The 14,460-nt window shown below is 42.5% G+C and overlaps 1 protein-coding gene across 1 annotated transcript; it reads right to left on the bottom strand.

Moving 5' to 3' along the window:
- Window positions 1-390: 390 nt before the first annotated feature.
- On the bottom strand, window positions 391-4,366 carry LOC311142625 (uncharacterized protein; the record flags this gene model as incomplete). Its single annotated transcript, XM_084178285.1, has 8 exons — window positions 3,753-4,366; window positions 3,267-3,407; window positions 2,996-3,129; window positions 2,441-2,577; window positions 2,251-2,344; window positions 2,035-2,134; window positions 1,053-1,275; window positions 391-403 (listed from the first exon to the last, which is right to left on the bottom strand). Exons 1-8 carry the CDS (start codon window positions 3,832-3,834, stop codon window positions 391-393), a joined length of 924 nt encoding a protein of 307 aa, XP_084034411.1. The 5' UTR covers window positions 3,835-4,366.
- Window positions 4,367-14,460: the final 10,094 nt, after the last annotated feature.

Genomic DNA, 14,460 nt, shown 5'->3' with positions numbered 1-14,460 from the left:
GGCATTCTTGTCGATAATGATGAAGAACTGGTGGATTGCATTCTTCTTAACTCCAACAGCTATAGGGCTGAGCGCTAGTAGTGATGGCATCGAGATGCTCTTGAATGTTTGTTCCGGTCTGCGAAGACAAATGAGGGAAAACTGTAGTTAATGGCCAAGTAGTTGTAGAATATGCAGAAAGAGCCAATACACTACTCTTATTGAATATGAATATTGAATGAATACTTGTAGCCTAATATTAGGTGTTCATACCACAAATTAGAAAAAATACAAACCTTCTTGAATACCACAAGATGTTTCTCTGCTTGGGATGCGGAAACCTTTCCTGGTCTCTTCCGACCCTGAGCGGAGGGTGGAATCAGGTGTATAAGCAGTAAAACCGATGACAGATCACTGTCCCAACCTGTAACAACACAAGTTCAATGTTAACACACTTCAGTTACGTTGTTTTCTTTACAAAAGACCCCCCAGACAGACAGCAGTTCTACATCACAAGAAGTTCTCTAACTAAAACATCCACAGGGCTGAGTCAAATCTCAAAAGTTTTGTTCAATATACTGCTACAGAACGTACTCGTAAATCTTTCACAGATCCAGCTTCTTAGTATTATGTTGATATTTAAATGTTTACACATAATGTTGATATTGCAATACAACACAAAAGGTAGGCTTACAAGCATCTTACCAAAGTCAACATCCAATTCAGTGCCATCCTCAGGAGGATCAGCTGCCAGCAAGAGTTCTTCAAGCTCACTTGTGGATGGAAGCTTTCTGCATTGTTTGATGATCTTTTTCTTGAACGTGACCGGCCACCTTTCCAGAAGCTTGCTTGAGGTATCCTCTCCGAACATTAGAACAAAATCCTGTTCAACCTGGAGTGGGGTGGTGTTGGTGACAATTTCAGTTATTTGACAGCCAATCAAATTGTATTGCGTGCTAGTTTAGCTAGCTAGTATCACTACAATGTCTTACAAAACAATTCACTTGTCATAGTATTTTCAAAATAACATAATTACCAAGCTTTTGACGTCTTTAAAACGTGGAAACTCAGACAGTATGTTGCTTGACTGCTGGGGGTCGAGGATCATTTTGCGGCGATACACAAACGTCAGTTCCATTTTCTTCTTGATTGTGTCTGCATCAGCAGAATGTTTCATCAGTGAGATTGCTTTGTTGCACTCATCATCAGTCAGGGCAGTCTCTGGAACAAACTGGGATTCTCGTCTGACAGTCGGTCCTCCAGACATGTCTTCACCAGTTGATCCTTTGGCTGATTCTACACAACACGGGAAAATTTCAATCATGTCAAAAGTTTTAGTAGCCTGGCTAACTTTTAAAGGAAGTACTCCACTGTAAAATATACTTTTTGAGCTGTAAACTAAATGATATGAATGATATGTTTGATGCTAGGGAGTGTGGCAAGCTGGTTTAGCCAAGGCCAAATGGGAAGAAGGCCAAATTACAGGTGTTGGCCATCTGAGGGGCAGAGGACAGCAAAGGGGGGGGGTGGTTACATGATATATATGAATGTATATGGAGCGTGATAAAAAGGTGACCTTGAAATTGTGGCGTTAATGGCGACGCAAGGAAAAAATTTGGGTGCACCTACATTTTGTGCTGGTGCACCTAAATAAAAAAGTTAGGCGCACAAGTGCAACCAAGACAAAAAGTTAGTGTGGAGCCCTGCATCAATGCTGGTGTTAATATTGACATTATTTCTTCACAATTTATGAAATCTGCAGTTTGTGGGTTGAAAAATGTATGAAAATGCCATCTACTGGTTTAAATCACCCTAAAGTTTGCAAGGCCAGTTTGCCAGGGGTTGCCTCGACCAGTCAGTGTCGAGGCAACCCCCCCTTATGTCACAGTCCTTTGTAGGTCTCTGATGCATATTTTCTTTAAATTTGCTAAGAGGGAGGGAGCTAGCAGAATTGAAGGATGTAGTTACACATTATACTATATGTCTGAGAAATAGTGCAACAAATGCAATTATTGATCTAGCAACTGTTTTGTTCCATACATTTTCCAGTATTACCTCCGAATGATGATCGCCTGTCTTTGGCGGTGCCTCTCTGAATAGTTTTAATCCTCCAGGCCAAGTACCCAGTTCCACTCTCGCCATCATAATAATGCTCCTTGAAGGATGAAAGGATAACAAAAATGGATACTTCATTGAAAACAACATGGTCTGGTAGGATTCAAAAACTTCCAATAGCATTTAACATTACAACTATTACTGTGTGCAACTCACATAGCCATTCTTAGAGAATGGGTCACTGAGGTACGGGAATAAGGTCACTATTCCTTTGGCATACATTTCTTTCACCTGTCTGGGTGGAGATGTACTGCAAAATTGAAGAAGAAAGGATTGTGCAGTCATATTAACTTAGATTCAGATTTAGATTTACAGATTGAGAACACAAGGACTATTAACAAATTACCCATTCTTTTCTGTCATGTCAGCTGCCAGCATGTTCACCATTTTGCGTCTTGTTTCATCCGTCAAGGACTTGGTTCGGTTGTATTCATTTATTATACGTTCCCCACCGGTTTTGTTGGTAAGAGCTGATTCCACCAACTTAAAACAAAATGCATAACAATTCTGCATGTTATGTCCACTGCAAATAAACTGGAAATAAACTAATATGATGTCAGAGGATGTCCCGATCCAATCTCAAAGATTGCAAGTGCTACAAAAATCCAATGAAAAAGCCAATAATGGTAAGAAACTCCCTCCAGACAGCGACAATAACTTGAATGTACTCGAAGTGTGCACTGTATTATCAATAAATAAATAAAAGTATCTGATCAGGACTCAATATCAGCAGATACTTTTTTTAATCGGACAGGGCGCTTAAAAAAACTTGATCGGGACATCCCTAATCAGGACTTCAAAAATGTTTTGAAACCATGTAATTTACAATGTATATTAATGTAATTTTAATTCTCTGAGAACAGATTCAAGAACAGAATTTAAAATGTCAGAATTGTCTTACTTGCTTGGCTTCTGTATCCAGCCTCTGGCGTTTTCTGGAGGGGCTATCTGAAATAATGACTGTATCCTCAGAGTCCAAGGTATCAAGGGATGATGGTTGGGATTGCTCAGAAGAGGCCACCATGGAGACAGATTCTAACCATGATTTTTAGAAGAAAAAGAATTATATATAGTTCCCTCATAATCTAAGACACTTATTTAATAGACACCATGAACTTCATAAAACAAAGAAATAACGTATTCATTAATTAGTCTAATTAACTGAAACAAACCTGAGTCATATTTGATGGTTAGCACCCCAGTTGAGGGATCCTTTATAATATCCTCAAAAACATCATCATCCAATTCAGTCCCTGAACTGTCAACAATTTTCACACCTTCTGTTACAGCTGGGACACCAAACTTTGCAAATGCTAGAAAAAACAGGGATAAAAGCTTGTGTAAACAAAAGTAAATCATTATTTATATAATAATTTCACTGTGTACACCTACCTTACCCTATAAAATAGGTTTTAAACAAACACTATTAAGTGATTAAAATGTTTTTTTTTGTAGCATCATAACTATACCTTAAGCAATGCATCCACAATTAAAGTGTAGTTACCAAGGGCAAAACAGAAGAAATTTAGACGTACAAAAATGGACCAGTTCCAAAAACCTGAGAACTTAACATGTCCCATCATTTTAGGAATATTCCAGTATATCAATTTTAAACAGCTAAATTCAGACAGTTATTACTAACATTGTCAAATTCTTACCTGCAATCAAAAAGTCTTTCAGATTTGGCTCAGTTATTCTGACAAATTTTTGGACATCTCCAAGTTTAGCTTTAAGCAGCATGCTCCCTGCAAATAGTATCAGTACAATTTCTCACAGTTAAAAAGTTGATGGTCTTATTTTAGCAGTATTTCCTCAAATATAAGAAAAAATATTGTTTCAAGCCACCAAAGTGCTGAGAAATGATCAGCACTTTTGCAGAAATGGCCAGTTAAATTGAAGTTACTGTCAAACACATTAAAAAGGATAACGTCTGATTTTCATCCTTGTAACATTAATGTTACCGCCTTGCCCGCACAATTACTGCAATTGTTGGGTCTTGGTATATTATAGAGTGTGGTCTAGACCTACTCTGTCTGTAAAGTGTCTTGAGATAACTCTTGTTATGATTTGACAATATAAATAACATTGAATTGAATAATGTTAGCTAAACGTTACACCATAAGTGTGTGCTAAGATAGTGCTTAAGTATTTTAACAGTACTGCTGCTGCTTTGAAACCCGAAAGTCATTTTGTATAATATCCAGGAAAAAAATAAAGGCACACCGCTTAAGCAGTGTCCAAGGTTAATGTCTACCCGCCGTTAACATAATAAATCCATGCCACCCGCACATAGTTAGCCAGTCAAGCTAACGTAGCTAACTGTAGCTAGTTTAGCCAACTCCCCTTAGTCTTTGCTATGTTCCTGTAATATCTGAACGTTAACAAGAAGTACACAATCCCCCCTCCACGTTGTATTAACATAACTTACAATAAATCGGGCTGACATTGTCTAGTTTGAACGTTATGTTCGTCAGTTAATGTTAATTAACGTTAGCTTAATACTGCTGGCACATGGACTGGACAGAAGTCAGTCACAACATGTTAACGTTAGCCTTTTTAAAATTCGACATTTTAAGACCTAAAACCAACTAGAGTGCACTGTTAGCAACGATATAAAGTAATTCTTAAATGCTGCTTCTGTTAAAATGACAAATAATGTGTGTATAGTCGCTTAGGAGAAACTTACCACAGTCATTCAACATGAAGAAAATGGCGCCGTGAAAATGTGTGGTCCGTTTGAGACGAGTCGTAGGTGGGCGGAGCTTTCCAGAGTACGTCTGACACTGCGTCTTTTAACAACGTACTTTTTCACCAACACTGGGCGGTATCTTACTCCAACTGTTGTAGTAATAACTCTGTAAGAGTCAATGTACTTTGACACTGCATATTTAACACTATGGAATTTACTGTGTAGGTTTACCGTTGATACTGTATTATAGGACTGAATAAAATAAATACGTTTGGAGGAGCACGTCTTTGGTAATCCGATGAGAGGCGCACTTTGGAAATGGAGATGGATACTTGAACAAGTATGCAGGTTTTAAATATATGTAAGCATCAAAAGTAAATGTAATTGCAAAAATATACTTAAGTATCAAATGTAAGAGTAAAAGTATAAATCATTTCAAATTGCATATATTAAGCAAATCAGACAGCACAATTGTCTTATTTTTTTTAACGAATAGACAGGGGCACACTACAACATGCAGACATCATTCACAAACTAAGCATTTGTGTTTAGTGAGTCCGGCAGATCAGAGGCTGTAGCGGGTGATGTTGGACGGAGTAAGGCGCAGGAGAGGAAATCATTGTATTTGTGTGTGATTGTTCATTGTAGAGGATATATAGCTCGTGGAGCTAGATTTGTATTGTGTATCGCCGGGATATTCACCCGTGTGCCTTGTCTTCCCCAGTGCGCCGTTTACCGCACTGGTGTATATTATATTATACACCGCGACCAAGCATGTCCCGAAACACCTCGTTCACAAAGGACTGGAAGACTGATGGAGCATTCATCAAACCGTACGGCATCACCAGGTATTCGTCACACCCATCTCAGACACGCACCAGGTTGTACGCACTCCGGAGATCTAATTTGGTGAAGAAGTGCGCCCCATGCATTGACTCGATCACAGATGGAATGAGGGGTAGAGGATAAGTATAACGAATAGTCCCCTTGTTAAGTGATCGGTAATCAATGCAAGAGCTCAGACCTCCGTCTTTCTTCTTCACAAAAAAAAAAAACTTGAGGAGGCGGGCGAAGTGGAGGGACGTATGAATCCCTGGCTCAGGGACTCGGAGACGTATGTCTCCATCGCCTCCGTTTCAGCCTGTGACAGGGGATATACAGTGGCTTGCGAAAGTATTCACCCCCCTTGGCATTTTTCCTATTTTGTTGCCTTACAACCTGGAATTAAAATAGATTTTTGGGGGGTTTGTATCATTTGATTTACACAACATGCCTACCACTTTGAAGATGCAAAATATTTTTTGGGGTGAAACAAGAAATAAGACAAAAAAACAGAAAACTTGAGCGTGCATAACTATACACCCACCAACGTCAATACTTTGTAGAGCCACCTTTTGCAGTAATTACAGCTGCAAGTCTCTTGGGGTATGTCTCTATAAGCTTGGCACATCTAGCCACTGGGATTTTTGCCCATTCTTCAAGGCAAAACTGCTCCAGCTCCTTCAAGTTGGATGGGTTCCGCTGGTGTACAGCAATCTTTAAGTCATACCACAGATTCTCAATTGGATTGAGGTCTGGGCTTTGACTAGGCCATTCCAAGACATTTAAATGTTTCCCCTTAAACCACTCGAGTGTTGCTTTAGCAGTATGCTTAGGGTCATTGTCCTGCTGGAAGGTGAACCTCAGTCCCAGTCTCAAATCTCTGGAAGACTGAAACAGGTTTCCCTCAAGAATGTCCCTGTATTTAGTGCCATCCATCATTCCTTCAATTCTGACCAGTTTCCCAGTCCCTGCCGATTAAAAACATCCCCACAGAATGATGCTACCATCACCATGCTTCACTGTTGGGATGGTGTTCTCGGGGTGATGAGAGGTGTTGGGTTTGCGCCAGACATAGCGTTTTCCTTGATGGCCAAAAAGCTCAATTTTAGTCTCATCTGACCAGAGTACCTTCTTCCATATGTTTGGGGAGTCTCCCACATGCCTTTTGTCGAACACCAAACGTGTTTGCTAATTTTTTTCTTTAAGCAATGGCTTTTTTCTGGCCACTCTTCCGTGAAGCCCAGCTCTGTGGAGTGTACGTTAAGGTGGTCCTATGGACAGATACTCCAATCTCCGCTGTGGAGCTTTGCAGATCCTTCAGGATTATCTTTGGTCTCTTTGTTGCCTCTCTGATTAATGTCCTCCTTGCCTGGTCCGTGAGTTTTGGTGGGTGGCCCTCTCTTGGCAGGTTTGTTGTGGTGCCATATTCTTTCCATTTTTTAATAATGGATTTAATGGTGCTCTGTGGGATGTTCAAAGTTTCTGATATTTTTTTAGAACCCAAACCTGATCTGTACTTCTCCACAACTTTGTCCCTGACCTGTTTGGAGAGCTCCTTGGTCTTCATGGTGCCGCTTTCTTGGTGGTGCCCCTTGCTTAGTGGTGTTGCAGACTCTGGGGCCTTTCAGAACAGGTGTATATATACTGAGATCATGTAAATCAATTTACAACATTTTTGACATGCGTTTTTCTGGATTTCTTTGTTGTTATTCTGTCTCTCACTGTTCAAATAAACCTACCATTAAAATTATAGACTGATCGTTACTTTGTCAGTGGGCAAACGTACAAAATCATCAGGGGATCAAATACTTTTTTCCCTCACTGTATATACTAAGATCATGTGACAGATCATGTGACAATTAGATTGCACACAGGTGGACTTTATTTAACTAATTATGTGACTTCTGAAGGTAATTGGTTGCACCAGATCTTATTTAGGGGCTTCATAGCAAGGGGGATGAATACTTTTGCAAGGCACTGTACATGACTCCTGGGAGGCACAGCGTCTACCCGGAGGTTTATCGCGTAATCCCCCGCCCGATGAGGTGGTCATTTGGTCACCTGCATTTTGGAAAACGCGTGCGTCAAATCGAGGTATTCGGGGGGAATGCGCACGGTGGAGGTAGTGTCTGGACTTTCCACCGTGGTTGCACCAACGGAAACAGCCAGACACCTACCCTGACACTCTCGCGACCACCCCGTGAGAACCCTCTGCGGCCATGAAAAGGTGGGGCTGTGTAGTGCTAACCAGGGAAGACCCAACACAACAGGGAAATCAGGAGACTCAATAATAAAAAAAGTGACTTGCTCTCTATGGGTCTCTTGTGTAACCATTGTGACTGGTGCTGTAACCTCCCTAACGAACCCTGACCCTAATGGTCGACTGTCAAGTGCTTGGATGGGAATTGGAATGGATAGGGGAACCAATGTAATACCTAGACTATGTGCTAACGACCTGTCCATAAAGTTCCCAGCTGTGCCTGAATCGACCAGCACCTTACACTGGGGAACTACCGTGTAATCAGGGAAGTGGATGTGTAGGGTACAGTGTGCAGCAGAGGGCTCTGAACGAGTGTGGGTGTTAGATAACTGGGGTGACGCGAGAGTGCCCTGCCTGCCGCCTCCAGACCCAAAAGAACGCTGACGACAACGTGCAGTAGAATGTCCTCTCGTGCCACAAGAGTGACACTGGCGCTGTCATCCTCCGCTCTCCTGGATCACCGCACCACCCAATCTCCATCTTCTTGTGATCCGGTTTGGGGGGAGGTGAAACGGGCAGGCCCCTCCCAGGACGTCCTCTAGAAGCCAGCAGGTTGTCCAACCCGGCAGGTTGTCCATCCCGGCAGGCTAGCTCCCTTCGGACATCCTCTCGCAGGTGGCACCGGAAGTGGTTGATGAGGGCCCGCTCGTTCCACCCAGACCCAGCCACTAGAGTCCTGAACTTCAGGGCAAAGTCCTGCGTGGTCCTCGTCCCCTGCCTCAAATGGACCAGACGCTCGCCCGCCTCTCTTCCTTCAGGAGGGTGATCAAAGACGGCCCGGAAGAGGCGAGCGAACTCCCCGTAGTTGTCCAACGCGGCTCCTCCTTCACTCCAGACGGCATTGGCCCACTCCAGGGCTTTGCCCGAGAGGCAGGAGATGAGGGCGGACACCTTCTCCCACTCCGAGGGAGCCAGGCTGATGGTGGAGAAATAGAGGTCCATCTGCAGGAGGAAACCCTGGCAGCGGGCCACTGTCCCGTTGTACTCCCTCGGTCGGGAAAGGTGAATCCTTCTGGGTGCTGGGGTGTGGGTAGCTGGATCCGGTCGCTCAGCTGGTCTCGAAGGGTCGGGTCCTCTCCTCTCCAGGCGTTGGACGACCTGGAGAACCCGATACTTCGCCTCGCCCAAGCTGGCTAGCATGTTCGAATGTTCCCGGACCCACTCCATGACTCCAGACATATTCCCAGTTCCTGCTGACTCCATGTTGTTCGGGTGTGTGATTCTGTAGCGGTAATGTAGGACGGAGTCAGGTGCAGGAGAGGAAATCACAGAATAAATTGTTTATTCAAATAAACAGAGGTACGCAGCACTGCATAATATATACCAGTGCGGTTAACGGCGCACTGGGGAAGACAAGGCACACGGGTGAATATCCCGGCGATACACAATACAAATCTAGCTCCACCGAGCTATATATCCTCTACAATTAACAATCACACACAAAGACAAGGGGGCAGAGGGAACACTTATACAGGTACTGATTAGGGGATATGAACCAGGTGTGTGTAATAAACAAGACAAAACAAATGGAATGATGAGATGAGGAGTAGCAGTGGCTAGAAGGCCAGTGACAACGAACACCGAAGCCTGCCCGAACAAGGAGAGGAGGCAGCCTCGGAGGAAGTTGTGACAGAGGCAGTAGGGATGACCAGGGATGTTCTCTTGATAAGTGCGTGAATTGGACCATTTTCCTGTCGTGCAAAGCATTCAAAATGGGTACTTTTGGGTGTCAGGGAAAATGTACGGCGTAAAAAGTACATTATTTTCTTTAGGAATGTAGTGAAGTAAAAGTAAAAGTTGTCAAAAATATAAATAGTAAAGTAAAGTACAGATACCCCAAAAAACGACTTAAGTAGTATTTTAAAGTATTTTTACTAAAGTACTTTACACCACTGGGTAAAAGCATATGTGTGTATGTTAAGGATGTGCAGTATATTTTCAACTCAAGGCACTCATGAATGGACCATTTAAAAACCTTTTATGGATAGGCTAGGCCTACTTGGCTGCAAGGCCAGGATAAAAAAGACACCTGATGACGCATTGCTGTTGAACCAGACTTCCAGCACGGGGAACGTGCTTACTGAGGGCTTTTAATCAAGTGAAACGGAAAACAAGAAACTGTTACAGTAAAATAACTTAAATGTTTCTAAATACGAGGGTCATTGGCATCATCTCATCTCTCGTTTCATGATGGGCATACAGTACATGGCAGGGATTCCCAACTGGGGGCCCGCGGGTCATTTTATTTCCCCCCAAGTTTTCTGAGCTAAAAAGAGTGTGCAAAGCTGTCATCAAGGCAATGGGTGGCTATTTGTAGGATCTCAAATATAAAAATATATTTTGATTTGTTTAACACTTAAAGTTTTTAAAAAAAATTTAGGGGGTAGATCAGCTTTAATATTGCAGATAGATTGTAACTTCCATCAATGTAATTGTCTGCATCACTTCCAATCCCCCATAGGTTTTTTTTCTCTCTTAAATATATATCTATATATCTACATACATACAGTGGGGGAAAAAATTATTTAGTCAGCCACCAATTGTGCAAGTTCTCCCACTTAAAAAGATGAGAGAGTCCTGTAATTTTCATCATAGGTACACGTCAACTATGACAGACAAAATGAGAAAAGAAAATCCAGAAAATCACATTGTAGGATTTTTTATGAATTTATTTGCAAATTATGGTGGAAAATAAGTATTTGGTCAATAACAAAAGTTTGTCAATACTTTGTTATATACCCTTTGTTGGCAATGACACAGGTCAAACGTTTTCTGTAAGTCTTCACAAGGTTTTCACACACTGTTGCTGGTATTTTGACCCATTCCTCCATGCAGATCTCCTCTAGAGCAGTGATGTTTTGGGGCTGTCGCTGGGCAACACGGACTTTCAACTCCCTCCAAAGATTTTCTATGGGGTTGAGATCTGGAGACTGGCTAGGCCACTCCAGGACCTTGAAATGCTTCTTAGGAAGCCACTCCTTCGTTGCCCGGGCGGTGTGTTTGGGATCATTGTCATGCTGAAAGACCCAGCCACGTTTCATCTTCAATGCCCTTGCTGATGGAAGGAGGTTTCCACTCAAAATCTCACGATACATGGCCCCATTCATTCTTTCCTTTACACGGATCAGTCGTCCTGGTCCCTTTGGAGAAAAACAGCCCCAAAGCATGATGTTTCCACCCCCATGCTTCACAGTAGGTATGAGGTTCTTTGGATGCAACTCAGCATTCTTTGTCCTCCAAACACGACGAGTTGAGTTTTTACCAAAAAGTTATATTTTGGTTTCATCTGACCATATGACATTCTCCCAATCCTCTTCTGGATCATCCAAATGCACTCTAGCAAACTTCAGACGGGCCTGGACATGTACTGGCTTAAGCAGGGGGACACGTCTGGCACTGCAGGATTTGAGTCCCTGGCGGCGTAGTGTGTTACTGATGGTAGGCTTTGTTACTTTGGTCCCAGCTCTCTGCAGGTCATTCACTAGGTCCCCCCTTGTGGTTCTGGGATTTTTGCTCACCGTTCTTGTGATCATTTTGACCCCACGGGGTGAGATCTTGCGTGGAGCCCCAGATCGAGGGAGATTATCAGTGGTCTTGTATGTCTTCCATTTCCTAATAATTGCTCCCACAGTTGATTTCTTCAAACCAAGCTGCTTACCTATTGCAGATTCAGTCTTCCCAGCCTGGTGCAGGTCTACAATTTTGTTTCTGGTGTCCTTTGACAGCTCTTTGGTCTTGGCCATAGTGGAGTTTGGAGTGTGACTGTTTGAGGTTGTGGACAGGTGTCTTTTATACTGATAACAAGTTCAAACAGGTGCCATTAATACAGGTAACGAGTGGAGGACAGAGGAGCCTCTTAAAGAAGAAGTTACAGGTCTGTGAGAGCCAGAAATCTTGCTTGTTTGTAGGTGACCAAATACTTATTTTCCACCATAATTTGCAAATAAATTCATTAAAAATCCTACAATGTGATTTTCTGGATTTCTTTTCCTCAATTTGTCTGTCATAGTTGACGTGTACCTATGATGAAAATTACAGGCCTCTCTCATCTTTTTAAGTGGGAGAACTTGCACAATTGGCTGACTAAATACTTTTTCCCCCCACTCCCCGTGTTCCCTTTATTTTTTTGAGCAGTATATATATATATATATATATATATATATATATATATATATATATATACAGTGGGGAGAACAAGTATTTGATACACTGCTGATTTTGCAGGTTTTCCTACTTACAAAGCATGTAGAGGTCTATAATGTTTATCATAGGTACACTTCAACCGTGAGAGACGGAATCTAAAACAAAATTCCAGAAAATCACATTGTATGATTTTTAAGTAATTAATTTGCATTTTATTGCATGACATAAGTATTTGATACATCAGAAAAGCAGAACTTAATATTTGGTACAGAAACATTTGTTTGCAATGACAGAGATCATACGTTTCCTGTAGGTCTTGACCAGGTTTGCACACACTGCAGCAGGGATTTTGGCCCACTCCTCCACACAGACCTTATCCAGATCCTTCAGGTTTCGGGGCTGTCGCTGGGCAATACGGACTTTCAGCTCCCTCCAAAGATTTTCTATTGGTTTCAGGTCTGGAGACTGGCTAGGCCACTCCAGGACCTTGAGATGCTTCTTACGGAGCCACTCCTTAGTTGCCCTGGCTGTGTGTTTCGGGTCGTTGTCATGCTGGAAGACCCAGCCACGACCCATCTTCAATGCTCTTACTGAGGGAAGGAGGTTGTTGGCCAAGATCTCGCGATACATGGCCCCATCCATCCTCCCCTCAATACGGTGCAGTCGTCCTGTCCCCTTTGCAGAAAAGCATCCCCAAAGAATGATGTTTCCACCTCCATGCTTCACGGTTGGGATGGTGTTCTTGGGGTTGTACTCATCCTTCTTCTTCCTCCAAACACGGCGAGTGGAGTTTAGACCAAAAAGCTCTATTTTTGTCTCATCAGACCACATGACCTTCTCCCATTCCTCCTCTGGATCATCCAGATGGTCATTGGCAAACTTCAGACGGGCCTGGACATGCACTGGCTTGAGCAGGGGGACCTTGCGTGCGCTGCAGGATTTTAATCCATGACGGCGTAGTGTGTTACTAATGGTTTTCTTTGAGACTGTGGTCCCAGCTCTCTTCAGGTCATTGACCAGGTCCTGCCGTGTAGTTCTGGGCTGATCCCTCACCTTCCTCATGATCATTGATGCCCCACGAGGTGAGATCTTGCATGAAGCCCCAGGCCGAGGGTGATTGACCGTCATCTTGAACTTCTTCCATTTTCTAATAATTGCGCCAACATTTGTTGCCTTCTCACCAAGCTGCTTGCCTATTGTCCTCTAGCCCATCCCAGCCTTGTGCAGGTCTACAATTTTATCCCTGATGTCCTTACACAGCTCTCTGGTCTTGGCCATTGTGGAGAGGTTGGAGTCTGTTTGATTGAGTGTGTGGACAGGTGTCTTTTATACAGGTAACGAGTTCAAACAGGTGCAGTTAATACAGGTAATGAGTAGAGAACAGGAGGGCTTCTTAAAGAAAAACTAACAGGTCTGTGAGAGACGGAATTCTTACTGGTTGGTAGGTGATCAAATACTTATGTCATGCAATAAAATGCAAATTCATTACTTAAAAATCATACAATGTGATTTTCTGGATTTTTGTTTTAGATTCCGTCTCTCACAGTTGAAGTGTACCTATTATAAAACTTACAGACTTCTACATGCTTTGTAAGTAGGAAAACCTGCAAAATCGGCAGTGTATCAAATACTTGTTCTCCCACTGTATATACACTCTACCGATCAAAAGTTTGGGGTCACTTAGAAATTACCTTGTTTTCGAAAGAAAAGCAATTTTTTTGTCCATTAAAATAACATCAAATTGATCAGAAATACAGTGTAGACATTGTTAATGTTGTAAATGGCTATTGTAGCTGGAAATAGCTGATTTTTAATGGAATATCTACATAGGTGTACAGAGGCCCATTATCAGCAACTATCAGTCCTGTGTTCCAATGGCACGTTGTGTTAGCTAACCCAAGTTTATAATTTTAAAAGGCTAATTGATCATTAGAAAACCCTTTTGTAATTATGTTAGCTCAGCTGAAAACTGTTGTGCTGGCCTTCTTGAGACTAGTTGAGTATCTGGAGCATCAGCAATTGTGGGTTCGATTACAGGCTCAAAATGTCCAGAAACAAATAGTTTTCTTCTGAAACTTGTCAGTCTATTCTTGTTCTGAGAAATGAAGGCTATTCCATGCGAGAAATTGCCAAGAAACTGAAGATCTCGTACAACGCTGTGTACTACTCCCTTCACTGAACAGCGCAAACTGGCTCTAACCAGAATAGAAAGAGGAGTGGGAGGCCCCGGTGCACAACTGAGCAAGAGGACAATACATTAGTGTGTCTAGTTTGAGAAACAGACGCCTCACAGGTCCTCAACTGGCAGCTTTATTAAATAGTACCCGCAAAACACCAGTCTCAACGTCAACAGTGAAGAGGCGACTCCGGGATGCTGACCTTCTAGGCAGAGTTGCAAAGAAAAAGCCATATGTCAGACTGGCCAATAAAAAGAAAAGATTAAGATGGGCAA

This window comes from Coregonus lavaretus (assembly GCF_964263955.1).
Source record: "Coregonus lavaretus genome assembly, chromosome: 15".
Lineage (NCBI taxonomy): Eukaryota > Metazoa > Chordata > Actinopteri > Salmoniformes > Salmonidae > Coregonus > Coregonus lavaretus.
Note: the sequence above shows the minus strand (reverse complement) of the source record. Positions and strands in the feature narration are given on the sequence as shown.